The sequence below is a fragment of the Natrix helvetica genome (genome assembly GCF_964273705.1).
Source record: "Natrix helvetica genome assembly, chromosome: Z".
Classification (NCBI taxonomy): Eukaryota; Metazoa; Chordata; class Lepidosauria; order Squamata; family Natricidae; genus Natrix; species Natrix helvetica.
The window spans coordinates 136,094,609-136,122,117 of NC_138554.1; the positions used below are offsets into that span (position 1 = coordinate 136,094,609).

At 44.5% G+C, this 27,509-nt stretch overlaps 2 protein-coding genes across 2 annotated transcripts in view; both read right to left on the reverse strand.

Annotated features, from left to right (window-relative positions):
- LOC309401183 (solute carrier family 22 member 13-like) overlaps positions 1-13,918 on the reverse strand; it is a 37,161-nt gene extending 23,243 nt beyond the window's left edge. Inside the window, exons 1-2 of the mRNA XM_081970240.1 lie at positions 13,449-13,918; positions 637-740 (exon numbers count right to left, since the gene is read on the reverse strand). Coding sequence (XP_081826366.1) covers positions 637-740; positions 13,449-13,820 — 476 coding nt within the window. The 5' untranslated portion in view covers positions 13,821-13,918. The remainder of the gene's footprint in view (positions 1-636; positions 741-13,448) is intronic.
- A 4,139-nt stretch (positions 13,919-18,057) lies between these two features.
- OXSR1 (oxidative stress responsive kinase 1) overlaps positions 18,058-27,509 on the reverse strand; it is a 110,176-nt gene continuing 100,724 nt past the window's right edge. Inside the window, exon 18 of the mRNA XM_081970225.1 lies at positions 18,058-22,785. Within this exon, the coding sequence (XP_081826351.1) occupies positions 22,711-22,785 (75 nt within the window). The 3' untranslated portion in view covers positions 18,058-22,710. The remainder of the gene's footprint in view (positions 22,786-27,509) is intronic.

The following is a 27,509-nucleotide window of genomic DNA, read 5'->3' on the forward strand; positions in this document are numbered from 1 at the left end:
CTAAAAAGCAAGGAAATATAGGAGAGTATCACCTGTAAGCGGACGGGCCAACCTGAAGGTCTGTCACTGCGTTTATTTGGTTTGCCAGCTGTGCCTACATTCTGAGTTATACGGCAGAATGAACGGTCTCTTATCAGCAATGATTTACTGCGCATGTCATTACATTCTTTACTTCCTTCCTTTGTCTGTATGCAAGGCAGACAGAAACTCTCTGCCAAGATGTAATTATTAGCTTAGTAAGTTTGTATTTTTACTTTCTTTACATTAAAATGTTTTTTCTTAGATTATGCCTCGGGTTTATTTTACTTATTTCAAAAGTATACTTTAAGGTTTGCCAAGATCCATACATTAATTTCCAGGGCGGAATTCACACCCTGACAATGCCAGAATGAACCGGTTCGCTCTCAGCTGATCTTCGGAGCAACCGGTTCGCTCAAACAGGGCCGAACCAGAATCTCACTTCTGGCCTGGATGTGTGAAGCCTTTAGGACATAAAGTTTATGGAAAACACTCGTAGGATCCCCGGAGTTGAATTATTGTCTTTTGAAGCAGCCTTTTCTGCTCACCCCACGTTTCCCTTCACCCCTAAGTTGCTATCTTCCATTCTGCATGTTGGAATTCTTTTGCTTATCTTACCGGTCACTCAACGGTCCTAACACCATGGCCCCGACGAGGAGGCCCGACATGAAGATGGACTGGGAGATGTCAATTAAATCCTTTCTATCGCATACCAAGGAAAACTGAAAGGAGGAAAGGAGAAATACTTTAATGAAAAGAAACCATAACTCATCCCATGACCATGATCAGTGGTGGATTGCAGGCGGTACGTCCTGGTACGGGTGTACCGGAGCCTGCCCGGAGCACCGGGTACCATTCCGGTACGGTGCTCTGGAGGGCCTACCCACCCGCCCGAGCTCCTTACCTGTCTTTTAAGCCTTTGGCACTTCCACGCATGGCGCATGGTGTGTATGGCGCCTGCGCGATGCTCCGCTGAGCATCAGCCATGTAACTGTGACATGCCGCCGTGCTGGCTGGAACGGGATCCGGAACCCACCACTGACCACGGTAGATATTTTAGTGATGGTGCATCATTACAAGGATTGCCACCAGCAGGAAACAGGAGGTCCTAACCCTACTACACAGGACTTTAGGCAGACCCTATTTGGAATGTGCTTGGTCCTCGATTTACGACCATAATTGAGCCCAAAATTTAGGTTGCTAAGTGAGAAATCCGTTGAGTGGGTTTTGCACCACTTTATGACCTTTCATGCCACAGTTGTTAAGTGGTTCACTGCAGTTGCTCCATTAATAACATGGTCATTAAGTGAACCCAGCTTCCCCATTGACTTTGCTTGTCAGGAGGCCGCAAAAGGGGATGACGTGACCCCCGAGGGGGAGGGGGAACACTGCGGCCGTCATAAATTTGAGTCAGTTGCCAAGAGTCAGAAATTTGATGGCGTGACCATAGAGATGCTAAAAAGGTGTGGGAAATGGTATAAAACCAGAGGTGGAATTCAGCCAGTTCTCTCTCTGGGTGAACCGGTAGCGGCAGCTGAAGGAGGCTCCGCCTGCCCACCCTGACGTAATGCGCCAGCCCATGCGCAAACACAGAAGGCCGTGCGCATGCGCAGATGAGGCACATACACTCACATTTGTGAACCGGTAGGGTGCACTAAACAAATCGTTGTAAATTGTGTCCAGTTCTGGAGACCCCACTTTAAAGAAGGCATTGAAAATAGTGAGCGAGTCAAGAGACCAAGCAAGGAAAACGTTTCAAGATCGGGAGCGATCGGAGCACTCAAGAGAAAGAGGGGACACCATTAAAACCTTTAAGTACAGGGAGTCCTCGACTTACAACTGTTCATTTAGTGACCGTTCAAAGTTACGACGGCACTAAAAAGGTGACTTTTGAGCGATTTTCACACTTATTGCAGCATCCGCATGGTTACATGATCAAAATTAGATGCTTGGCACCTGACTCATATTTATGACAGTTGTGATATGCTGGGGTCGTGATCCCCTCTTGCGACCTTCTGACAAGCAAAGTCCATAGGAAAACCAGATTCACTTAACAACCGAGTGACTAATTTAACAAACGCAATGAATTCACTTAACCATTGCTGCAAGTAAAGTCGTAAAATGGGGCAGAACTCACTTAACAAATGTTTCACTTAGCAAGATAAATTTTGGGCTCAATTGTAGTCATACCTCATGGACCACCAGGATATTAAGGGTGTGAATAAGGTTCTAGAAGGCATTTTCAAGGTTAAGCAAAAATCCATAACACGAGAGCATCGCCTCAAACTGTCAGGAGGGAAGCTCAAAGGTAACTTTAGAAAGTCTTACTTCAGAGAAATAGTGGAAGTTTGGAAACAACTTGCAGCAGTGGCTCAATCATTAGTAACTGAATTTAAACATGCTTGGGATAAACACAGGTCCATTATGTGGCAAATATTTTTTTTTTTAAATTAAGCCTCCAAAGTGAACCACTAGGTCTTTTTCTGCCATCAGTCTTAACAGGATAACAGAGTTGGAAGGGACCTTGGAGGTCTTCTAGTCCAACCCCCTGCCTAGGCAGGAAACCCTATACCGTTCCAGACAAATGGCTATCCAACATCTTCTTAAAGTCTTCCAGTGTTGAGGCATTCACAACTTCTGGAGGCAACTTCTGTTCCACTGATTAATTGTTCTAACTGTCAGGAAATTTCTCCTCAGTTCTAAGTTGCTTCTCTCCTTGATTAGTTTCCACCCATTGCTTCTTCTTCTACCCTCAGGTGCCTTGGAGAATAGCTTGACTCCCTCTTCTTTGTGGCAACCCCTGAGATATTGGAAGACTGCTATCATGTCTCCCCTAGTCCTTCTTTTCATTAAACTAGACATACCCATTTCCTGCAACCGTTCTTCATATGTTTTAGTCTCCAGTCCCCTAATCGTCTTTGTTGCTCTTCTCTGCACTCTTTCTAGAGTCTCCACATCTTTTTTACATTGTGGCGACCAGAACTGAATGCAGTATTCCAAGGGTGGCCTTACCAAGGCACTATAAAGTGGTATTAACACTTCACGTGATCTTGATTCTATCCCTCTATTTATGCAGCCTAGAACTGTGTTGGCTTTTTTGGCAGCTGCTGCACACGGCTGGCTCATATTTAAATGGTTGTCCACTAGGATTCCAAGATCCCTTTCACAATTAGTACTACTGAGCAAGGTATCATCTATACTGTACCTTTGCATTCCGTTTTTGTTGCCTAAATGTAGAACCTTACTCTTTTCACCATTGAATTTCATTTTATTAGATAGTGCCCAATGTTCAAGTTTGTCAAGATCCTTCTGTATCTTAAGCCTGCCTTCTGGAGTGTTGGCTATTCCTGCCGGCTTGGTGTCATCTGGAAATTTGATGAGTTCCCCATTTATTCCCTCATCCAAATCATTGATGAAGATGTTGAAAAGTACTGGGCCTAAAACAGAGCCTTGGGGTATTCCACTGCATACTTCCCTCCATATAGATGCAGTTCCATTGAGGACTACACATTGAGTGTAGTTGGTCAGCCAGTTACGAATCCATCTGGTGGTGATGCTGTCTAACCCACATTCTTCTACTTTATCTAGTAGTAGGTTATGGTCTACTTTATCAAAAGCCTTACTGAAGTCCAAGTAACCTATATCGACGGCATTCCTCTGGTCCACTAATTTTGTCACATTATCAAAGAATGCAATAAGATTTGTCTGGCATGATCTGTTTTTGACAAATCCATGTTGGCTTTTGGCTATTACTTTGTTTGCTTCTAGGTGTTCACAAATTCGTTACTTGATTATTTTTTTCCAGAATCTTTCCTGGTATTGAGGTCAGGCTGATTCCTGGATCTATTTTTTCCCTTTTTTTTGAAGATGGGAACCACATCAGCTCTTTTCCAGTCCTCTGGTAGTTCCCCGGTGTTCCAGGATCTCTGAAAGATATAATTCAGTGGTTCTGAGATCTCGTCTACTAGTTCCTTCAGAACCCTGGGGTGTAATCCATCCGGTCCTGGTGATTTGAACTTGTCTAGGGTAGACAGGTGCTCACTTAGCATTTTCTTCCCTATTTCAATTTGTGTTCCTAATCTGATTTTTGTGGTGCTGCTTTTGATAGGTTCGACTGTTTTATCCCACTTGGTGCAGAGTTTGTTTCCCAGTTGATGTCAGGGTAGTTAAAATCTCCCATTACTATTGTGGTGTGCTTCCTACATACCTTAGTTAGCTGACTAGCAAAATGTTCATCTACTTCCTCTGCTTGGTTGGGTCCTAGTCCAAACCCCTGCCTAGGCAGGAAACCCTATACCGTTTCAGACAAATGACTATCCAACATCTTCTTAAAGACTTCCAGTGTTGGGGCATTCACAACTTCTGGAGGCAAGCTGTTCCACTGATTAATTGTTCTGTCAGGAAATTTCTCCTTAGCTCTAAGTTGCTTCTCTCCTTGATTAGTTTCCACCCATTGCTTCTTGTCCTGCCCTCAGGTTCTTTGGAGACTAGTTTGACTCACTCTTTTTTATGGCAGCCACTGAGATATTGGAAGACTGCTATCATGTCACCCCTAGTCCTTCTTTTCATTAAACTAGACATACCCAGTTCCTGCAACCATTCTTCATCTGTTTTAGTCTCCAGCCCCCTAATCATCTTTGTTCTTCTGGTCCAACCTATTGCTTGAGCAAGACACCATATACCAGGCATGGCTAACCTTTTCCGGACCAAGTGCCCAAAGCACAAGCACCCATGTGCCGAACTCCCCAAATGCAATGCACATCCCCTGTATGTGCCCCTCTCCCCACGCATGCATGTGCGACCCCTCTGCACCAGTAGTGAAATTCAATTTTTTTTAATCACCAGTTGTGTGGGCATGGTTTGGCGGGCGTGGAAAGGGAAGGATACTGCAAAACAGTGACGTGCGGTGAGGTTAATGGCTGGTGAGGCTGGTGACGTCATCAGGAAGGCGGGGAATGGGACCACGTGCGCTGGAGGCACACATTTCTGCCTCCGCCCTCTGCAGCTCCCAGGCACGCACGGACGGAGGTAGGCAGAATGGCGCCGAGCCAATCCGGCGGGCGAGCGACCGACGATCGGGCTGCCTCGCTCGCTCTTTCGTCCGCCCGGATCGAATCGGCGCCATTCTGCCTACCTCTGTCCGTGCGCGCCCGGGAGCTGCGGAGGGCGGAGGCAGAAATGTTGTCGGTGCTCCCGGATGACGTCATCCGGAAACGCCGACATTTCTGCCTCCGCCCTCCGCAGCTCCCGGGCGCGCACGGACAGAGGTAGCCACAGTGACACCGAGGCGATCCGGGCGGACGAAAGAGCAAGCGAGGCAGCCCGATCCTCAGTCGCTCGCCCGCCGGATCGGATCGGCGCCATTCTGCCTACCTCCATCCGTGCGCGCCCGGGAGCTGCGGAGGCAGAAATGTCGGCGTTTCCAGATGACGAAGGCACAAAAGCGACTGTCGACTGTCGCTTTCGTGCCTTCGTCACCCGGGAGCGCCGACAACATTTCTGCCTCCGCCCTCCGCAGCTCCTGGGCGCGCCCGGACGGATGTATAATATTATAATATTCCCTGGCTCAACTGATAAGGAAGAGAACCCGTGGCTTAGTGGTTAAGACTCCTGCCTAAGATATATACAGCCCGGGTTCTAATCCCAGTAAGGGTATGGCTAGCTGATGAGAGCTAATTAGCTCGAAATAGATCTATCCTAGTCTCCCTTTATTTATTTATCAGTACAATTACAACACAAATATAAAAAGGCAACAGTAAAAATAAAAATATGGTTTTCTGCCTGCATGGTCTTTGTGATAAGCCGAAGGACAGAAAAAGGGAGTAGTGACCTTCCTCCCATATTTAGTCATACCAGGGGTTGTAACACAAATACATACCTATTTCCCTGGCTCAACTGATAAGGAAGAGAACCCGTGGCTTAGTGGTTAAGACTCCTGCCTAAGATATATACAGCCCAGGTTCAAATCCCAGTAAGGGTATGGCTAGCTGATGAGAGCTAATTAGCTCGAAATAGATCTATCCTAGTCTCCCTTTATTTATTTATCAGTACAATTACAACACAAATATAAAAAGGCAACAGTAAAAATAAAAATATGGTTTTCTGCCTGCATGGTCTTTGTGATAAGCCGAAGGACAGAAAGAGGGAGTAGTGACCTTCCTCCCATATTTAGTCATACCAGGGGTTGTAACACAAATACATACCTATTTCCCTGGCTCAACTGATAAGGAAGAGAACCCGTGGCTTAGTAGTTAAGACTCCTGCCTAAGATATATACAGCCCAGGTTCAAATCCCAGTAAGGGTATGGCTAGCTGATGAGAGCTAATTAGCTCGAAATAGATCTATCCTAGTCTCCCTTTATTTATTTATCAGTACAATTACAACACAAATATAAAAAGGCAACAGTAAAAATAAAAATATGGTTTTCTGCCTGCATGGTCTTTGTGATAAGCCGAAGGACAGAAAGAGGGAGTAGTGACCTTCCTCCCATATTTAGTCATACCAGGGGTTGTAACACAAATACATACCTATTTCCCTGGCTCAACTGATAAGGAAGAGAACCCGTGGCTTAGTAGTTAAGACTCCTGCCTAAGATATATACAGCCCAGGTTCAAATCCCAGTAAGGGTATGGCTAGCTGATGAGAGCTAATTAGCTCGAAATAGATCTATCCTAGTCTCCCTTTATTTATTTATCAGTACAATTACAACACAAATATAAAAAGGCAACAGTAAAAATAAAAATATGGTTTTCTGCCTGCATGGTCTTTGTGATAAGCCGAAGGACAGAAAGAGGGAGTAGTGACCTTCCTCCCATATTTAGTCATACCAGGGGTTGTAACACAAATACATACCTATTTCCCTGGCTCAACTGATAAGGAAGAGAACCCGTGGCTTAGTGGTTAAGACTCCTGCCTAAGATATATACAGCCCGGGTTCTAATCCCAGTAAGGGTATGGCTAGCTGATGAGAGCTAATTAGCTCGAAATAGATCTATCCTAGTCTCCCTTTATTTATTTATCAGTACAATTACAACATATATATATATATATATATATATATATATATATATATATATATATATATATATATATATATATATATATATATATATATATATAGTATATAATATTATATACTATTATTTCATTAAGAGAGGTGAGGCTCCGCCTCCCTTGCCTCCCCTGACCGCACGTCACTGCTGCAAAATCCCCATTCCCTCCCCACTCTGGGGCCAGCCAGAGATGGTATTTGTCAGTCAAAATTTCCGCTACCGGATCTCAAGAACCCATGAGAACCTGCTGCATTTCACCCCTGCTCCGCACGTGCCCCCCCCCCCGGTGCATGCATGGCAGAAACCTGAAGGTCACCTGGCCGGCATGCACACATGTGCATTAGAACTGAACTGGGATGACAGCCCATGTGCCATCAGAGAGGGCGCTGCATGACACCTCTGGCACATGTGTCATAGGTTTGCCATCACGACCATATACTATTTTGGGCAAATGGCTTCTCAGTCTCTTCTTACTTTTGATCCTTTCACTTGTATTTTTGTTGGGCCTGTAAGAGAGATGCTCCTCTAAGATGGTAGCAAGGCGAGAAAGTAAGCAACCAAAACTTTTCCTTATCCTGGTGAGCAGTTCAGGCGTAGTTCTCCCAAAACAATGGCCCTGATGCTTAAGATGGAGAAATATTGTACTGAACCAGTTCTCAAATCACCTCTCATTGCAGGAGAACTCCAGTTGACTCTGGGCAATTCACCTTCTCCCTCCACATACCTCACATGTTGGGTTGTTGTGAGGATGCTGTTTAAAACATTGGGAAGTTTAGGTTGGACTTTATTCGGAAGGGAGGAAAGGGTCCAAAAACCGTGTTAAATCATTAGGTTGGGCCATTTCAAATTGCAAAAGGATAACTGCATTTTGAATAGGCAGCTATGTTGCAATGCCACCTACTGGTGGAAAGGGAGCATGGCAGGAGTCATCCAATACTAACAGAGTTTAACATAGTGGGTCTCAACCTGTGGGTCGGGACCCCTTTGGGGGTCGAACGACCCTTTCACAGGGGTCGCCTAAGACCATCGGAAAACAATATTTTTGAAAAAATACAGAAAACGTAAAATAATCTTATGGTTGGGGGTCACCACAGCATGAGGAACTGTATTAAATGGGTCTCAGCATTAGGAAGGTTGAGACCCACTGGTTTAACAGATTAGCAGAGTTGGAAGGCACCTTGGTGGTCTCGTGTAGTCCAACCCCTCCCCCCTTCCCCAAGCAGGAGACCCTACACCATTTCTGATAGATAACTAAGCAGCAAGCTTGCATCTTCTTGCAGGATCCAATCTGGGTTGGTCAGAGGGACCAGACGTTTTGTCTTCCTAGTTTTCGGACTCGTGCTGGAGTCCATCTTCAGGGGCCTTACAATACAATAGCAGAGTTGGAAGGGACCTTGGAGGTCTTCTAGTCCAACCCCCTGCCTAGGCAGGAAACCCTATACCGTTTCAGACAGATGGCTATCCAACATCTTCTTAAAGACTTCCAGTGTTGGGGCATTCACAACTTCTGGAGGCAACTTCTGTTCCACTGATTCATTGTTATCACTGTCAGGAAGTTTCTCCTCAGTTCTAAGTTGCTTCTCTCCTTGATTAGTTTCCACCCATTGCTTCTTGTTCTACCCTCAGGTGCCTTGGAGAATAACTTGACTCCCTCTTCTTTGTGGCAACCCCTGAGATATCGGAAGACTGCTATCATGTCTCCCCTAGTCCTTCTTTTCATTAAACTAGACATACCCAGTTCCTGCAACCGTTCTTCATATGTTTTAGTCTCCAGTCCCCTAATCCTCTTTGTTGCTCTTCTCTGCACTCTCTCACTCTTCTCTCTAGCAGAGCATGTGCTGCTGCTCTGTTCTGTCTCTGCTCTTGGTGACCAACTCAAATTGGATTCTGCAACATTATCCTGAGAGAAGTACATCCGCCTTGCATCTTCTTGTCTGCAAAAAGTTTCCTTTCCTTTATGCCACGTAAGCTGTAGGAAGATTTGCCCTACTGGACTTGTGAGCCAACATTTAGCAGTAAGAATTTCCTTTCTGTAGTGTTGGAAGAAATGTCCTTCTGGGTTCAGTCCCAAGTGGGGGGAAAAGACACTGGATTCATGGAAACTGCTTGGAAAGGAGGTTTATTGATGAACAGGATCACATGCCTTGAAGATCTTGAGCAAAAGAAGGAGGAGATGCGGAGAGTGTCTGGATTTTATGCCCTATCTGGCCTTTTGAATTTGAGCTCATGTTCTGATTGGTTGTCAGACTCCCATGGGGCCATGCAGGGGCAACTCTGTAGGCTGTCCTGAGTCCCAAGCTAGGTTGAGCCTTTGCTGGGTGATGATGGAATGAAAGGGCTTTGGTAATTCCTACTGTGGCTCTGCCTGAAGGAGGGAGGTCTTTGTTATGTAGAATAGACGGGCTCTGCCTCCCTTTTAGGGGAAATATTCTGCCCTTATAATGTTTTATAAAATACCTTATTTTTCTAGGAGAGGGGTGGGTGCTGACATCCTAGAATATAGCTTGGGGTTTTTTGTTTTTTGTTTTTAACCTGGAAGGAGTTTCTTAAGTCATTGGGCCTCCAATCATTTGATCATGCAAATGGAGCGCTTGCACATGGGGTCACCCACTGCTCACATGATTGGGGATGTACACGCACAAGGTCGTCCACCACTTCCGCAGCCCGGTTCCGAAAGGCTCGAGGCGTGGCGGTGGGCTGCAGCCCAGAGATTGGGGATCCCTGCCCCAGGGAGCTTCTGAATTTGAGGAGGACTAGAATTTTCTCATTGAAAAGCCTACGTGAAGGTGGGGAGGGGGCCTCCCCCAAAGTCTCCTTGGCTGGCTTGTGTGCCTAAGGGAGGACTGTCTATCTCAGTGTTGGTAAACCTTTTGGGTACCATGGGAGCATGCCCATGTGTGTGTACCGGAAACTGGAAAAGCAGCCCCCCCCCGGTGCGCATGTGCACACTGGGAAGATGATCTTCCAGTTTCTGTTACTCATTTGCGCAGCAGCCAGCTGGTCTTCATGCATGCATGCACACCAGAAACTGGAAGACTAGCTGGCTGGTGCGCATGTGAATGCTAAAAAACAGAAGATCCTTTTCCCGGCATGCACATGCGCATCGAGCGGCTCCTCCTCCTGCTTCTGGCATTCCCATGTGCATAAAGACCAACTGGATGGTGTGCCAGAACCCGGAAGAGCAACAGGCAATGACTCACATGCCCAGAGAAATGGCTCTGCGTCCCACTTCCGGCACATGTGCCATAGGCTCGCCATCACGCTTCTACCTCTAAGGGAGGACTAGAACTCACAATCGCCTGGTTTCTCGTCCAGCACCTTTATCACTGCACCAGACTGGCTCTCCTCCTGGTATCCTGAGAAGCAATAATTCAGCAAACCTAGGACTTTTTATTGTGGGGGAAAGTAGCAAAAAGCAGAGGTGCACCTATTCGGATTCTTCACCAATGAAATCAGCATTTAGTGAGGGGGGGGGTCTCCAAACTGTAAGACTGGTGGACTTCAACTCCCAGAATTCCTCAGCCAGCCAGGCTGATTCACAAGTTTTAAAGTTGTCAAATTTGGAAAGCCCTGTGGTCTATGTAGGTAGCTATCCAGGTGCCCAATGTGACCTTAGGTTGAATTTATTGTTTTCTACCATCCAAGGAAGCTGTGAATTTCTATCTGAGTCAGCTTGCAGTTAAATGCTGTATTTCACGATTTGTTTCTTCACAGAAGCTACCCAATTTAAGTGGCAAAAGTTAGATCATGCCTGCGGTCTGATCTAAGCATAGTATCCAAAATTGTTTGCTACAACGTCTTACCTCTCAACGACTTCTTCAGCTTCAACCGCAATAATACATGGGCAAACAGATAGATACAATACAATAGTAGAGTTGGAAGGGACCTTGGAGGTCTTCTAGTCCAACCCCCTGCCTAGGCAGGAAACCCTATACCATTTCAGGCAAATGGCTATCCAACATCTTCTTAAAGACTTCCAGTGTTGGGGCATTCACAACTTCTGGAGGCAACTTCTGTTCCACTGATTCATTGTTATCACTGTCAGGAAGTTTCTCCTCAGTTCTAAGTTGCTTCTCTCCTTGATTAGTTTCCACCCATTGCTTCTTGTTCTACCCTCAGGTGCCTTGGAGAATAGCTTGACTCCCTCCTTTGTGGCAACCCCTGAGATATTGGAAGACTGCTATCCTGTCTCCCCTAGTCCTTCTTTCTCTTAAGCTAAACATACCCAGTTCCTGCAACCGTTCTTCATATGTTTTAGTCTCCAGTCCCCTAATCATCTTTGTTGCTCTTCTCTGCACTCTTTCTAGAGTCTCCACATCTTTTTTACATCGTGGCGACCAGAACTGAATGCAGTATTCCAAACTCATTCAAACTCAATCAAACTCATTCAAACTCACTCAAACAGATGCAAACTCAAGGTAAACTGCTCCAAACTCGATTGCCGAAAATACGACTTCAGCAACATAAGTGGTCAACGCCTGGAATGCTCTACCTGGCTCATTTCCATTGTGCACGTCCATGTTTATACTTATATCTGCTATCTTGTACATGTTTGACAAACTAATAAATACCCCTACTAGACACCCCCAGGTAGCAGCAAGGGGTTAGATATTTTCTGCACCTCTTTGCTGCCATCCACAGGTAATCTGAATTTTAGTAGCCCAGATGGAGGAGTTCTAAAACCTCTTTTGTAGGCAAACTGTATAGTGTGCTTGTAGCTGACTATCTTAGAATGAATCTTTCCGGCCTCTCTTCTCACGTGCTATCAAGTCTCTAACTGGCAAAGTTTCAAACCTCCCAACAAATAGTTTTTATTTTTATGTGTCTGATTAACAATTCTTGGCAGTCTAAAAGCTTTCTCGTCCATTTTATGACCTTGAGTTAGCCAAACAAATGCATTACATTAATTTTGAATTTTTTTCTTACAGTCTAAACTTTTTAATCTGTTTAGAAAAACTGATATATCCCCTAATATTAATTGCTCTGAAACCAAACCAAAATATAATGCAGCGGTTCTCAACTTTGACCACTTTAAAATCTCTGGATGCATGCTAGTTTGGGAATTCTAGGAGTTGAAGTCCAGGCACTTTAAAATGGCCAAGATTTAATATAAAGCAATTACCGTATGCATGAGGAAAATGTGAAAACATTAAAAGACTCAGGCCAGATCATTTTTAAAGACTTCTCCACAGGTCATTACAAAGAAAACTGGACAGAAGAAGTACAGTGTTGATGTATCTAGTGAAACCTGATGAAGTACAGTAGTGGCCAAAATAATGGAAACCTTTTGGGAACAGTGTATTTTTGAGGTTTGATGGCTAAAAACATCACTTTCTTTTGGAGTTTCAAGATAATTATATTCCACTGCTGGAATGGCCTGGGAATAGCCCAGACCCTAACCCAGTTGAATATCTATGTTGAACATCTACTAAAGAAACTTGTTAGTCAGAAGCGACCCAGCAATAAAACCCAGTTAATAGAAGCAATCATTCAATCTTGGTTTCACATTATAACAGCTAGAGAACTAAAAGACTTGGTTCACTCCATGGGAAGACGTTGTAAGGCCGTAATTCATGCTAAAGGTTACCCAACTAAGTATTAACTTACATAGTGATCATTTTTGTGTATCTCATTTTTTCTACCTGTTTTACTTTTCTTCTCTGTAACTGCTATTCTAATAGTAAATCCTTCGTAAAAGCTATTGTGTTACATTCTTGATTAAATTATCTTTCCATTGATATATAATACTATGGTACTAATAAAAAAGAGGTATGCTTAGACCAGAACAGTGCTGTTATTAGCTAGTTTTAGAAAATACACTTTTCCCAAAAGGTTTCCACAATTTTGGCCACTACTGTATGTGAAAGTCTTGGTGCTCTCTGAGCTTGGTTGTTTTCCTTGCAGATGTTTTCATTACCAAACTAGGTAACATCATCAGTGCTTTGGGTAATGAAACATCTGCAAGAAAACAACCAAGTTCAGAGGGCCCTTCATTTCAACCCTTAGCTACAAATATTCTCCTTTATTGGATGGAAGCCACTCTGAGATCCAGGGTCTGTAAAACTTCACATGTTCTTAACATGAATATGTTCATTGGACTTTCAAAATAACTAACAATTGGTGCAATTGATCAGTACAATGTGATCTGCGTATCTCTTCTAACATGTCTAGTCTTTAAAGGGCTACTTGTGAGTGGGAAGAATTTTACTTTCCTAATTAATTGCAGACAGCTGCCCAGGGACAAGTTCTATTGCAAATATCATGCTTATTTTTTTTTCTCTCTCGTTTATTTTTCACCTTTTAACTCCTGGCACACTCTCCCCAGTCTTATACAAAAACCAAACATTTAATTCAGGAAGAAAATGAGATTCCCAAACCTGGGTAATCAGAGAAGGTTTTGGCTTGGAAGAATAAACCCATCCATCTTGGCACTTCTCTGTTGAGTTCAATCCAGATTGCAGGATGGTCTCTAGGTTGGTTTCCATAGGCGTATACATGAGGCATGGCTCTAAGGTCCCGTCAGGATTTCGGGGAATGGTTAAATTCAGCTTCGCCTCTTCGGTCAAGTTCAAGTGGATGGCATCCAACCAATGAGTTTTGCAGTGATGAGGCACTGGGATGACCATGAATAATTGACTGAACATATGAAAACCACAAAAAGGCGAAGCTACAGTGATCATCAGTACCAGCCAATGCTGGAATCTGCCGAAATCATTAAGAGCTTTGATAATTTCCCCAACATCAGTCATGGCTGCCTTCTTTCCGCCTTTCTCCCTGTTATTGTCTGTCCTTTGGCTAATCTGGCTATCCAAATAGCCCTCTGCAATCCAACAGCCTCTGGAATTAATGGTTAAACTGAGAATAAACTTTGATATGGAACTCAGTGAAGTGCAGGAACGGTATTCATTGAGCTTTTACTAATAGTCCTAATACATGACATTTTACACTTTCACAACCGCAAGTTGCGTGGTTAATTAATTGCCAACTTTGCAGCTTGGACAGCCAAAGGGAGCAAAGCTCATAAGGACCGATTAAAAGTAGAATGAACTGGAAAAGATTGACAGCTTCGGAGGTGTCAAGTCTCACTTTCAGAAATTTTAATTAGATTATTTATTTGAAGAGAGAGGTCTATTTTTCACAGGGGGAGACTGGAGAATTTGATCAAGGAAATTAGAGGAGTGTATGATGGGATTTGTGTGTGTGTGTGTGTGTGTGTGTGTGTGTGTGTGTGTGTGTAAAATATAATTGATGATGTGATATAATTGATGACATACTAACCTGGGACAATTTATATGGACACAGGATTCACACATCAATTATAAACAATTTTATAGGAATCTTAAAGGTTGTCTTAGAGGGCAGCCAGAATCAAGAGGGTCAATTACCAAAGCAATTGGTTCACCACTGAAATACCTAAAGAATCAGGTTGGCAACAGATCATACCGGAGAAGTTATATCTAGAATTTTTTTTTTAAAAAAAAAACCAGAATAACAGAATTGGATGGGACCTTGGAGATCTGCAAGTCCAGGATTTCTCAACCTTGGTGACTTTAAGTCCTGTGAACTTCAACTCACAGAATTCACAGAAGGCAGGGAATCTCAACAACTGTCAGTGTGGCAAGAGGTAAGATCTTTTTCTTTTGTGAGCTTCTGTTTCGTCGTTTGCAGGGAAACAGGAGCTCACGAAAGAAACGCCACAGAGATCGGACCTGGGGCGATGGCATGCATGCCAGCAGACAGGACTTTGCATGCCACCTCTGGCACGCGTGCCATAGGTTCACCATCACGGTTCTCTACCGTTTCAGAGAAACGGTTGTCCAATCTCTTCTTTAAAACTTCCAGTGTTGGAGCACCCAAAACTTCTGGAGCCAAGTCGTTCCACTGATTACTGTATTTTTCGGAATATAAGGCGCACAAAACTATAAGATGCACCAAGATTTTGAAGAGGCAAATTAAAAAGTTTTTGTACTCTACAGACCTCCCAAAAACGGCCCGTTTTTCGCAAACATGGGGCTGTTTTTTTTCCCAAAAAAGGGCATGAATATCCTTTAGGAGACTTATAGAGTGCTCCTGGGGGCTGGGGGGAGAAATGAGCAAAAATCGGCCCGTTTTTCGCTCATTTTAGCCCTCCCCAGCCCCCAAGAGCACTCTGGAAGCCTCCTAACGGCTATGCACTGCCATTTTTGCAAAGAGGATGGGGCTTTGGGAAGCCAAAAATGCTGTATTCAATGTATAAGACGCACCCAGATTTTCACCCTTTTTTAAGGGGAAAAGTTGCGTCTTATACTCCCAAAATACGGTAATAGTTCTCACTGGCAGGAAATGTCTCCTTAGTTCTAGGTTCCTTCTCTCCTTGATTGGTTTCAATCGTTGCTGCTTCTCCTGCCTTCAGGTGGTTTGGGGAATAGGCCTCCCCCCTCTTCTTTCAGACAGCCTCTTAGATATTGGAATACGCTATTATGCCACCCCTAGTCCTTCTTTTCACTAGACATAGATATGTCGCTAGAGTGAACACCAATTTGATGGTGGTCAATCAGTCAGTCAATCTACTGAGGAGAAGATCTTGCTTTCTGGAGAGGTCTATAGTACTGGGAAAGACAACGAGGGTGACTTACAGTGTCAATGGGTGTGCCCATTGAAGAACTGAAGGGCCAGGTTGGGGAACTTCATTACGGAGAAAGTGTGACTCTTAAAAGAGTTAACACCAACTTGATGGTACATAATCAATAAACCAATGAATCAATGGAAACAGCTGGTGGAGTCTATGATACTGGGATAAGTAGAAGGAAGGAAGAAAAGGACAATCAGCAGCAAAGTGGAGGGATTTAGTTATATATGTGGTGGCTGCACTGTTGGAAGACTTCAATCTTAAATTTAAAGGAGACAGATTGGAAAAGATGACACATTGATTACGCAATCCACCAATCCTGTCTGAATCGTGATTTGCCAACTTTCAGCAAGATCCAAGAACAAATTCCCATGCCATGTTCTGGCCCTCGCTTGAATGCAATTTTCAGATTATTTACCCTAGACAAGGAAAACTTGGGTGTTGAGACTTAGGACGCAGTTAGCTGAGGCTAATGAGTTGCAAGTCCTCTAGAAAAAATTGCAAAGTGGTCTCTCTCCAGATGTTGCAAGCATCCATCCTCCTTCAACCCGTGCTGTCTACTGCAGTGTTTCTCAACCTTGTACGGCTGATGATGTGTGGACTTCAATACTGACTGGGGAATTCAGCCAGATGTTGAGAAACACCTATCGAATTGGGAAATCTGGGGAAGGATTGTTATGATGGTGCCATTCCTCCAACCTACATTCCTGGTAGGTCAACCTCATTGGTTGCAGGGAAGATACGCTGTGAGAAGAACTAGGGGAGACATGATAGCAGTGTTCCAATATCTCAGGGGTTGCCACAAAGAAGAGGGAGTCAAACTATTCTCCAAAGCACCTGAGGGTAGAACAAGAAGCAATGGGTGGAAACTAATCAAGGAGAGAAGCAACTTAGAACTAAGGAGAAATTTCCTGACAGTGAGAACAATTAATCAGTGGAACAGAAGTTGCCTCCAGAAGTTGTGAAAGCCCCAACACTGGAAGTCTTTAAGAAGATGTTGGATAGCCATTTGTCTGAAACGGTATAGGGTTTCCTGCTTAGGCAGGGGGTTGGACTAGAAGACCTCCAAGGTCCCTTCCAACTCTACTATTGTATTTTATTAATGTGTACAATTCAAGGTGTTATTTTTGATTTACGACCACAATTAAGACCAACATTTAAGTTGCTAAGCAAGAACACTGTTAAGTGAGCTTTACCTCATTTTATAATTTTTCCCTCCCACAGTTGTTAAGTGGATCACTGAAATTGTTAAGTTAGTAACACAGTTGTTCAGTGAATCTGGCTTCCCCATTGACTTTGATTGACAGAAGATCGCAAAAGGGGATCACATCACCCCAGGATACTGCAACGGTCATAAATATGAATCGTTTTCCAAGCGTCCGAATTTTGCTCACGTGGCCATGGGGATGCTTCAGTGGTTATAAAAGTGTGAAACATGGTCATAAGCTCTTTTTTTCAGTGGCACTGAAATCTTGAATAGTCACTAAATGAACTGTTATAAGTTGAGGAATATCTGTAAAGTGGTATTAATGCTTGAATTGATGACACAAAAAACTCCAGGACTAGTTTTCAGGAAGGGAAACTTAATTGTCTAGAATTGATGCTTCAGCCAAAACCCTCCCCCTCCCTCTCTTTTTTAGCCCTAAGGTCAGAATGTGGAGAGGGTGGTATAGATTATCTTAAAGTACCTCTTCTGCACATTACCATCTTCCAAATGCTGCAGATGCTGGTGTGGAAAATCCAGCTTCCTGGGTGAACTTTGAAGATTTATTTAAAAAGCATACATATTATTAGCAATAATAATAACTACCACAAACTAAAATAGATCGGGGAAAACAAGGAGAGATATAAAGATAAAAGGTAAAAGTGCAATAAGAAAAAAGTAGAAGACACTTGCAAAAATATATAAACAGGCTTAAAGATAAAAAGAATTGCCTTCAGATATCCTTCGTAGGAGTTATAAACACAATTATATTTTAACCTTGGGTCAATATAACCGCCACAAGTACATACCAGTTGCCAAGCATTCAAAGTTTGATCATGTGACAATGGGAATGCTGCAACAGTTGTAAGTATGAAAAACTATGTAACTTTTTTCAGTGTCATTGTAACCTCGAACAGTCACTAAAAGAATGGTTGTAAGTTGAGGACTACTTTTAAATGGTTCCTGCTTGGCAGAAACAGGCAATAAAAAGTTTTAAATATTCTGATTTTAACCAATGCCGTATTTACTAGAACAACAGCACTTTTAGACAAAGAATTAAAATTGAGCTATTTATAATAAGATGCCACATGTGAAAGTGTGCTATGTGGTAAATTACTTATGATATCTGCAGAAAAAGGACAACAGAACATTAACACAAACCAACTCCCAAAAATAATGGACAAGTTTTTTTTTTTATTGATTAAAAATTAGAGAAATGACATGCAATAAAATACAAAGTCAAAGGAAAAAAAGGCCGAATATTTTACATCTTTCGTTAAAATCTACAGTACACCAAATTGTGTAGAGCTTCCTTTTAATATTAATACACCACCCCTCCTCAAGGCTATTAACTAAGTTTTAAAAAATACAAACCGATTTCTAGGTTCAAGTTCAGAATTTACCCAAAATAAAACCCCTCTTGATCCATGAGGGTATAAAGGGTTAGAAAGAATTTCTAAACTACCAAACAACAACAATAAAAATCATTGGCACTTTTGAACCTCAAGAATAAAATAGTTGTCTAGCATTTTTAGTATCCAAAGAAAGTGGGGGGGGGGGGAGGAAAAGGGGGAAAAAAAGGAAATACTATTAATTATTAAGAGACAACCGGCCTAGAAATCTAGTAGCAAAGTATTTCTGGATCACTAAAAGAATCATTATTATAATAATAGTACACAGGAGCAGTCATTAGGGGTACTCTTGTCTGCTAGACCTGGATTAGACAGAGGCAGGAATGAAGGAATGAATAAATAAATAGATACTGCATCAAGATACAGTGGATTTAAAGGTAAGCACAGCATGCAGGCCAAATGATTTAATACTGTACCAAAATTATTGGGTCTCTGTAGCTGAAGGTAGGATGGAATAAAATAGATGGCTACATTTCTCCTTACGCTGCTCATCCGCCATCTCGGGGTACCCCAATTCAGGGCCGCCGCCGCCGCCACCCCCATTTCAGCAAGAGATCCTCTTTCCACATGATCATACCTGGGCATGGATATTGGGACTAGGGCTGTGCATTGTAGTGACAATAACATCACTGGCTCCAAAGAACTTCTGGCCAACCAGAAGCAGAAGTTTGGGGAGACCATCGTCTCGCAGAGCCTCCGAGAGCCGCTTCCCTCATCCAGGTGAGGTCTATCCCAAACAGTGGACCAAGAATGATTGACTTCTGCCCCTCCTGAAGGGGAAAACCGAGAAAATGATCTCCAGGATTCATTCAAGGATATACCGTAGCTTGCTTGCTCGTAAGCCACCAAGCGCCAGCGTGGGAAAATTTGGAAGTTTTGGGAGGTCACACATAGACACAAAAGGACACAGCCCAAGCAGTACTTTGTTTTTTTTTTTTTTTTCAACATCCACCACTTCCCACCCCACGGCTGCTGTCTAAACATTTCTCATTTTCAAATCTTTTCTTCCATAGATGTCCACATCTGGAGCAGGTCTGCTAATGACCTATGAGCAGATCTAGCCAAAACAAAAATTAGAGGTGAACAATAAATACATGAAGCAATAATCGGGCTGTCGTTGCTGCTTTGGAGAGGGAGATTTATTGCGTTAGAAAACTTGAGAATCCCAGCCTCCATGTTTTCCACTCACCCTGAGGGAGCAAGTGTGAGGCGCTTAACTTCAACCCTCTCAGGAAATTCAATCAGGAGTATAACAGCTCCCCTCCCGGTCTTCCACAACATGTTGCGAGGACATTTATTGCTGTCCTTAACCTGAGTTAAAAACCAGGTTTGGAAGCTTAAGTGCCACGGTGGTTCAACCATAGTAATTGAAACAAAAGGAGGAGGAGGAAGAGCTATAAAAACAGTTCATAATCATTTCACTGGGGCCCACACCCTACCTACTAAAACGCTACACCCAGGGATGAGACTTAATTCCATTGATTTGTTATGCAAATTAATATTAAGGCGAAAACAATGTGGAGATACAAAACACTTCAAAGCTAAGCAGTGATACATATAACCTGGAGGGGGGAATGGCTGCTATAGGATGGCAAGAAAAAAAAAAATCCATTAGCATTTTATTGTTCACATAGTGCATTATAAATGTTTCTTTTTTTCCCCCCAAACTAAATATATAACTTATAGGTTAAAAATCCAAAACAACGGAAAGGAAGGAAAAAAAAAAAAACCCCAGATACTAATATTGTCTTAAAAAACAAACAAATACTAAATATGAGTTATAGTGGCTTCAGTTACCCTAAAGTTGACCAAACTTTTGATATGTGAGCAGAGTATTATTATTTTTTTAAAAACAACAACAACAACAACACCTTACTATTGGCAGATTCCAAGCAGTGCAGCAAAGAGAGAAAATTGCTCCGAGCATTAATTTGCCAGGTATGTCTTTAACTGGCAATTTCATTTATTGCTGTAAAAACTGAGCGGGAGCAGTTTCATATGTACCAGTCTATAAAGGAAGAAGGACATAAGAAAGATAAAAGGATTTTTTTTTTATGAAATAGGTGATGGGTTTTTTTTTGGGCGGGGGGGGGGGGGGGAGATTAAAATAGGAATCAGGAAACCACCTGCAGTGGCCGGTGATAGAAAGACTCATGTTTACAGACTTTCTAATGGCCGGTCCATATGATCAATTTCCCCTCCGTCCACATGCAAAGGACATCTGGTTTTTATGAATGGAAAGAACCACACCGGGTGGACTTTTAACTACTCCTAGCAACTTGCGAGACAATCTCAATAGCCTACTTGCACAGGAATCTCTTCACCAAAAACCAATTGCAGAGATAACCGGAAGGACGAGAAAACCATGTAAACTGACAGAGATACTTCCCCAAGAGGTCGGTATAAGGTAGGCTGCACCTTAAAATCTTCTGCAGAACCTCTGGCAACGTTGGAGCCTCAAATTTTCTGAGGATTCGTCATCAGATCGCAACAGTTTTAAGGAAGCTAGGAATTACTTCAGGGTAACGGGTAGATTTCTCTTGGTGGAAAACAAGAGGAAATTGTTTTCCATCAAGGGATTTTTGAGGGATATTTGCAGAAGAGTGGAAGCCAGGCAACCAAAGGATAAAACTGAAAGACTGAAATTTTGTTTTCTGAAAAAATGTTCCGTGTTCAGGAATATTCGTGCTGGCTGTGCCACTCTCCATTTTTGTCCAGATAACCAATTGAGCATAAACAACTTCCAGAATGAAATAAGAAGAGAGATGATGAAACGTACATCATGCGGATATTTGGAATGGGACATCTTCTGGTTGTTAAGCTGCAAAATCCTCCCTTTGGCCTGATGGTAGGCCAGTTTCTATGTAGGGGTCTCTGCCTCTTGCCCCAGAATTGCTCCCGTCTATCCGTCCTGCAATTGTCAAAGCTGCTTAGATTAGGATGAAGAAAATGCTTTTGGCACCAGATGTTTCAATCATTGTGTCTGCATATTGGAAGTCTACAAGCATAGGGCGGGTGGGAAGAAGGCCCAGTGAGACAGCCAATTGAGGATGTAGGAAACCCCAGCTACACAAAAACAAGACCTTTCTTCACCCATGAAGACGTGTTTGCAAACAGAAGGGGGGAAATTAAGGCTAGTTTCATCTCAGGCCAAGCAATTCCTTCCACGCTCTGAACATAGAAACGGTGGCTTAAACCAAAGGATTTCACTTATTCAAGGCTTCACTCAGTTTTCCACAGTAAATTCAACCTGTATTCTGACACTCCACAACAGCTTCCATTATTTTTTAGGGTTGTTTTTTGTTTTCTTTTTGAAGATACCTATCCAGTTAGATGGACCAAAAATCAAAATGTCTTTACTTTTACCAGGCAGGCAAAAATGATGCAATCCATCACATCAGGACAATTATTAAGAGCAGAGAAACCCTTCTTTCGTACTCAGTGGTAATGTTTCTATTTTTGTTTAGTTTTTAAATAGTTAAGGCAGACATTCCCAACCAGATGTCCTCTGGTATATATCCCAAGACCCCCTGGAATTCCCATCCCCCTTGGCTAGAAAGCCGAGAGTTGTAGGCACAGCCTAATTGGTGGGCACTCAGTTGGGGAAGGCTGGGTTAAGGCAATAATAAGTACAAGCATGCAGGGGGGGGGAGGGTGGGTGGGAAGAAGGAAGGAAGGAAGGAAAGAGAAAAATGAGAGAGGGAGGAAGGGAAGGAAGGATCGAAGGAAGGACAGAAAGGGGAGTGTGGGAGGAAGGAAGGAAAGAGAAGAGCGAGAGAGGGAGGAAGAGAAGGAAAGAAGGGAGGGAAGGAAGGAAGGAAGGAGAAAAAGGAAAGAAGAAAAGGGAGGGAGGAAAGAGAAGAGCAAGAGAGGGAGGGAGGGAAGGAAGGAAAGAAGAGAGGAAGAGAAGGAAGGAAAGACAGAAAGGGGAGGGAGGGAGGAAGGAAAGAGAAGAGCGAGAGAGGGAGGAAGGGAAGGGAAGAAGGGAGGGAGGAAAGGAAGGACAAAAAGAAGGAAAGAAGAAAAGGGAAGAAGGAAAGAAATAGAAGAGGAGATAGGGAGGGAGGGAAGGAAAGGAGGGAGCGAGGGAAGGAAGGAAAGAAGAAAAGGGAGGGAGGGAGGATGGGAGAGAGGGAGGGTTGGAAAGAAGGAAGGGAGGGAGGGAGGGAGGGGTAAAATTGAGAGGCAGGAAATGCAAAATCAGCAGGTGGGTGGAACAGAAGCCAAATGCCTCCAAGGCAGTAGTGTTGTAAAACTCCTCGATGCTACTTGGGAACAAATGAAGTTAAAGCTTCTAAGAACGAGGGCCTGTAGTTTTGGTTCTTTGGCAGGAGTGGTTTTGCTTTTTTTTTTGGCCAACAGAAGTATTCGTACGTTGCACCTATGGATTGCGACCATAAGCGGGGAGTGTTGTTTTAGTTGATGCTGAGCTGAGCAAATCCAATAAGTTTGCCATCATCGGGGATTTCGGATGCTTCCACGCCCGATGCCTGAAAGGCAAGGAGACGGAATCCATTATTTTACCAGGACATTTGAAGGACAGAGAGAATGGCCTTGAGGGACAGGAGGCAAAGCTACAGCCAAGACCAGAGTCAGGTAAAAAAAGAGAAAATTAGTCCAGATCAGGAAATTAAGGAAATCTCTCTGACAAGATCTTATTTATTTATTTTTCAAATTTCAAAAAATATTTCAAAAATAAAATAAATAAGATCTTGCCTAGTTCTCACAAAGATAAAGGGAGCGAGGGATGGCACATATTCAGGTTTGCAAGATTGCATATCTACAGGTATTCCTCAACTTATGACCACAAGTTGAGCCCAAAAGTTCTGTGGCTAAGTGAGAGAGTTGTTAAGTCAACCTTTCTTGCAGTAGTTAAGTTAGTAACACAGTTGTTGTGAACCTGGTTTCCCCTTTTGACTTTGGTTGTAAGGCATCAAAGGGGGAATCACATGACCCCAGGACACTCCAACCGTCATAGATACATGTCAGTTGCCAAGCGGCCAAATTTTGATCACATGACCACGGGTTGTTAAGTGTGGAAAACAGCCGTAAGTCGCTTTTTTAAAAATACCATTGTAATTTCAAACCTTCACAAAACAAACTGCTGTAAATCCAGGACTTGCTTTAAGATAAAAGTAGCACAGATCCACACGACTTTGCAATCCTGACAGGGCTGACACAGGGGGATAACGGAAGTACAAATAAAGAATCTCCAGGTTTTGTAGTAAGTGAAAAATTATCTTTGTGTAATGAAAATATATCCCCTTTAACGGAGACACTCGGGCCGTGATGTTTGTCTCCATTAAAGTGGATATTCTGGGTAACCTTCGAAAGAATGAACTACCGTATTTTTCGGAGTATAAGAGGGACCTTTTTACCTCAAAAAAAGAGGGTGAAAATCTGGATGCGTCTTATACACTGAATGCAGCATTTTCTGCATCCCAAAACCCCACCCCCTTTGCCAAAATGGCCCTACATAGCCTTTAGGAGACTTCCAGAGTGCTCCTGGGGGCTGGGGAGGGCAGAAATAAGCGAATAAATGAGTTTTTTGCTCATTTTTGCCCCCCCCAGCCCCAAGAGCTCTCTGAAAGCCTCCTATAACCTATCCATGCCCTTTTTTTTTGACAAAAAATGGGCCATTTTTTGCTTGTTTTGGGAGCCCCCACCCCCCAGGGGTACTCTACAAGCCTCCTAAGGGCTATTTATGTCCTTTCAAAAAAAAGTCCCCATTTTAGCGAAAAACTGGCCTTTTTGGGAGGTTTGCAGAGTGCAAAAACTTTTTAAAAAAATTTTCCTCTTCAAAACCTTGCTGCGTCTTATACCCCGGTGCGTCTTATACTCCAAAAAATACAGTATCGGGGAACTACCGTATTTTTCGCCCTATAAGACGCTCCGGAATATAAGACGCACCCAATTTTAAAGGAGGAAAATCTAAAAAAAAAAAAAAATTCTGAACCAAATACTATAGTAAAATATTTTATATCAACTGTAGAAAGTTAACAGCAGTTTAAGAACAATTTTATGTCAACCATGTAACACAGGGGTGTCCAAACTTTTTTCAAAGAGGCCAGATTGGATGAAGTGAACATGCTGGAGGGCCGAACATTTTTCCGAACATTCTTTGAACAATAACAATTAAATGCAAATGAATTATTTTATGCCAAGTTAATTGCAAATGGCATACTTTTCATTTCATAACATTAAGATCAACTGACAGCTGAGTTTTCACAATGTATCCATCTTTTCCCTGAAGACTCGTGTTTAGTACATTCAGATGCTTTCTTTCCTCTTTCCCTCTTACTTGTCTATCCTTCCTTCCACCCTCCCTTCCTCCTTCCCTTCCTTCCTGCCTCCCTTCCAGTTCCCTCCTTCCTCTTTCATCCTGCCTGCCTGCCTTCTTTCCCTCCTGCTTATCTATGCTTCCTTCCTTCCTTGCACCTCCCTCCCTTCTGCCTGCCTGCCTTCTTTCCTCTTTCCCTAATAATAATAATAATAAATTTAGATTTATTAGCCGCTCCCTTTCCGGGCAGGACTCGGGGCGGCGTACACTAAGACATATATAAACATACATATATACACAGACATACATACACGGAGGAGGTAATAGATTAAAACATTTAGACAAATTAAAACCATTAACATACCCCGTTTAATAAAAACCCAATATACAATAAAAAATTTAAAATTTAAAAAAGACAGTCAGGAGGAATATGAAAAAATTACGGTTGGGCCAGGCCGGATAATTGGAAGAGGTGGGTCTTCAACTGTACACGGAAGGAGCGGAGATCGGAAATAATCCTGATGTCACGGGGGAGGTCATTCCACAGGGCTGGGCCCATCACAGAGAAGGCTCTGCTCCTGGATGTCGCCCCCCGACACTGTTTGGCGGACGGCACCCGGAGAAGTCCCTCTCTGTGTGAGCGAATTGGTCGTAGGGATGTGTGGGGCAGGATGCGATCCTGCATGTAACTAGGTCCTATGCCATGAAGCGCTTTAAAGATCATAATCAAAACCTTGAAACGCACTCGGTAGACCACAGGAAGCCAGTGCAGCTCGCGCAGGAGAGGTGTTACAGGGGAGTATCTAGACCTCCCCATAATCACCCGCGCGGCCGCGTTCTGGACCAACTGTAGTCTCCGAGTGCATCTAAAGGGAAGCCCCATGTAGAGAGCATTGCAGTAGTCCAGGTGAGACGTCACTAGCGCATGGGTGACTGTGCGTAGGGCATCCCGGTCCAATAAGGGGCGCAATTGGCGCATCAGGCGAACCTGATGGAACGCCCCCCTTGCCACGGCTGTTACATGGTCATCCATGGACAGCCGGGCATCTAGGAGGACGCCCAAATTGCGCACCTGTTCCATGGGGGCTAGTTGCACGCCCCCAATGGCCAGAGATGGAAGCACCTGGTTGAACCGGGGGGCCGGAAGCCACAGCCACTCCGTCTTGGAAGGGTTGAGTTTTAGTCGGTTGCCATCCATCCAGACCCGTACGGCCTCCAAACACCGGGACATCATTTCGACGGCCTCATTGGGGTGGTTCGGGGTGGAAATGTATAGCTGAGTATCATCAGCATACAGATGATATCCCACCCCAAAGCCACGGATGATCTCGCCCAGCGGTTTCATGTATGTGTTGAACAGGAGAGGCGAGAGCACCGATCCCTGTGGCACTCCACATGTGAGTGACCTCCGGGTCGAGCTCTGCTCCCCTGCCAACACACGTTGCGTCCGGTCAGAGAGGTAGGAGCCAAACCACCGTAAAACGGTGCCCCTGACTCCCAGCCCCCCTAGCCGGTGCAACAGGATACCATGGTCGATGGTATCGAACGCCGCCGAGAGATCTAATAGGACCAGGATAGAGGAACAGCCCCTATCTCTGGCCCTCCAGAGATCATCGACCAATGCGACCAAGGCCGTCTCCGTGCTGTGCCCGGGTCGGAAGCCGGACTGGCGCGGGTCTAGATAATCATTTTCCTCCAGGTGACGTGGGAACTGCTGTACCACCACATTCTCTACAACCTTTGCTAAAAAAGGAAGGTTGGAGACAGGACGATAATTGGCTAGGTCCGTTGGGTCCAGGGAAGGCTTCTTGAGCAGGGGCCTCACCACCGCCTCTTTCAAGGCGGCCGGAAGAGACCCTTCACCCAACGAGGCGTTCACTAGGCCCAGGAGCCAGTCGCGCGTAACCTCCCAGGATGCCAGTACAAGCCAGGAGGGACACGGGTGCTATCCTTCCTTTCTCCCTCCCTCCTTCCCTGCCTCCCTTCCAGTTCCATCCTTCCCTCCTTCCTTCTGCCTCCTTCCTGCCTGCTTGCCTTCTTTCCTCTTTCCCTCCAGCATGTCTGCTTTTCTTTCCTTCCTTCCACCTCCCTTCTGCCCTCCTGCTTTCTTTCCTCTTTCCCTCTTACTTGTCTATCCTTACTCCCTCCTCCCCTCCTTCCCTGCCTGAGCGGGCTTCTTGCATGGCCCCAGCCCTCCAGCCGGTGGCTCATCTGCGGTCCGAAGTGCCTGGCTGGCTCGGGTGCCCCAGAAAAGCAGCGGCAGCCACAAGGAGACGGGCAGGAGCAGGCGGACGGCCCCTGCAGCCAATCCCACCCCAGCCAGAAGCAGCACTATGACAGCCACCGAGAGCGAGGGGGCGGCAACGGCAAGAATAGGCTTTCCTCCCTCCCCACCTGGGCAGGCTACTTGCACAGCTCCAGCCCGCGGCTCTGACGAGGATCCAGTCTGGAGCGCCTGGCTGGTTCAGGCACCCCAGAAGAGCAGCAGCTACAGCCACAGGGGGAAGGGCAGGAGCAACCTGGCAACCACTGCAGCTGCTCCCACGTCAGCGAGCCAGGCTCGGTGGCGTCTTTATGAGGGTAGCGTGCCTCCCTGCCAGCAGCTCCTCCAGCATCCCAGCTGGAAGCAGCAGCACAACAGTCGCCGTTACCAGGGGCGAAGGGATGGCGGTGGCGAGATCGGGCGACCGCCGCTCCTTTGTCCCTTCCCCAACAGCGGCTCGTCCTTCTTTTTAAGCAGGCAGCTATCAGAGAGAACAAGGCAGCGCGGCTTGTGCAGCAGCGAAGATCGCCTGCTTAAAGGTCGCCTGCTTAAAGATCGCCTGCTTAAAAAGAAGGACGAGGCTCCGCTGGTTCAGAGCTCATCCGCGGGGGGGGAGGGATCCCCCTCGCGATCCTCATCTTCCCGGATGGGCTAGTAAGGGGACAGAAAAG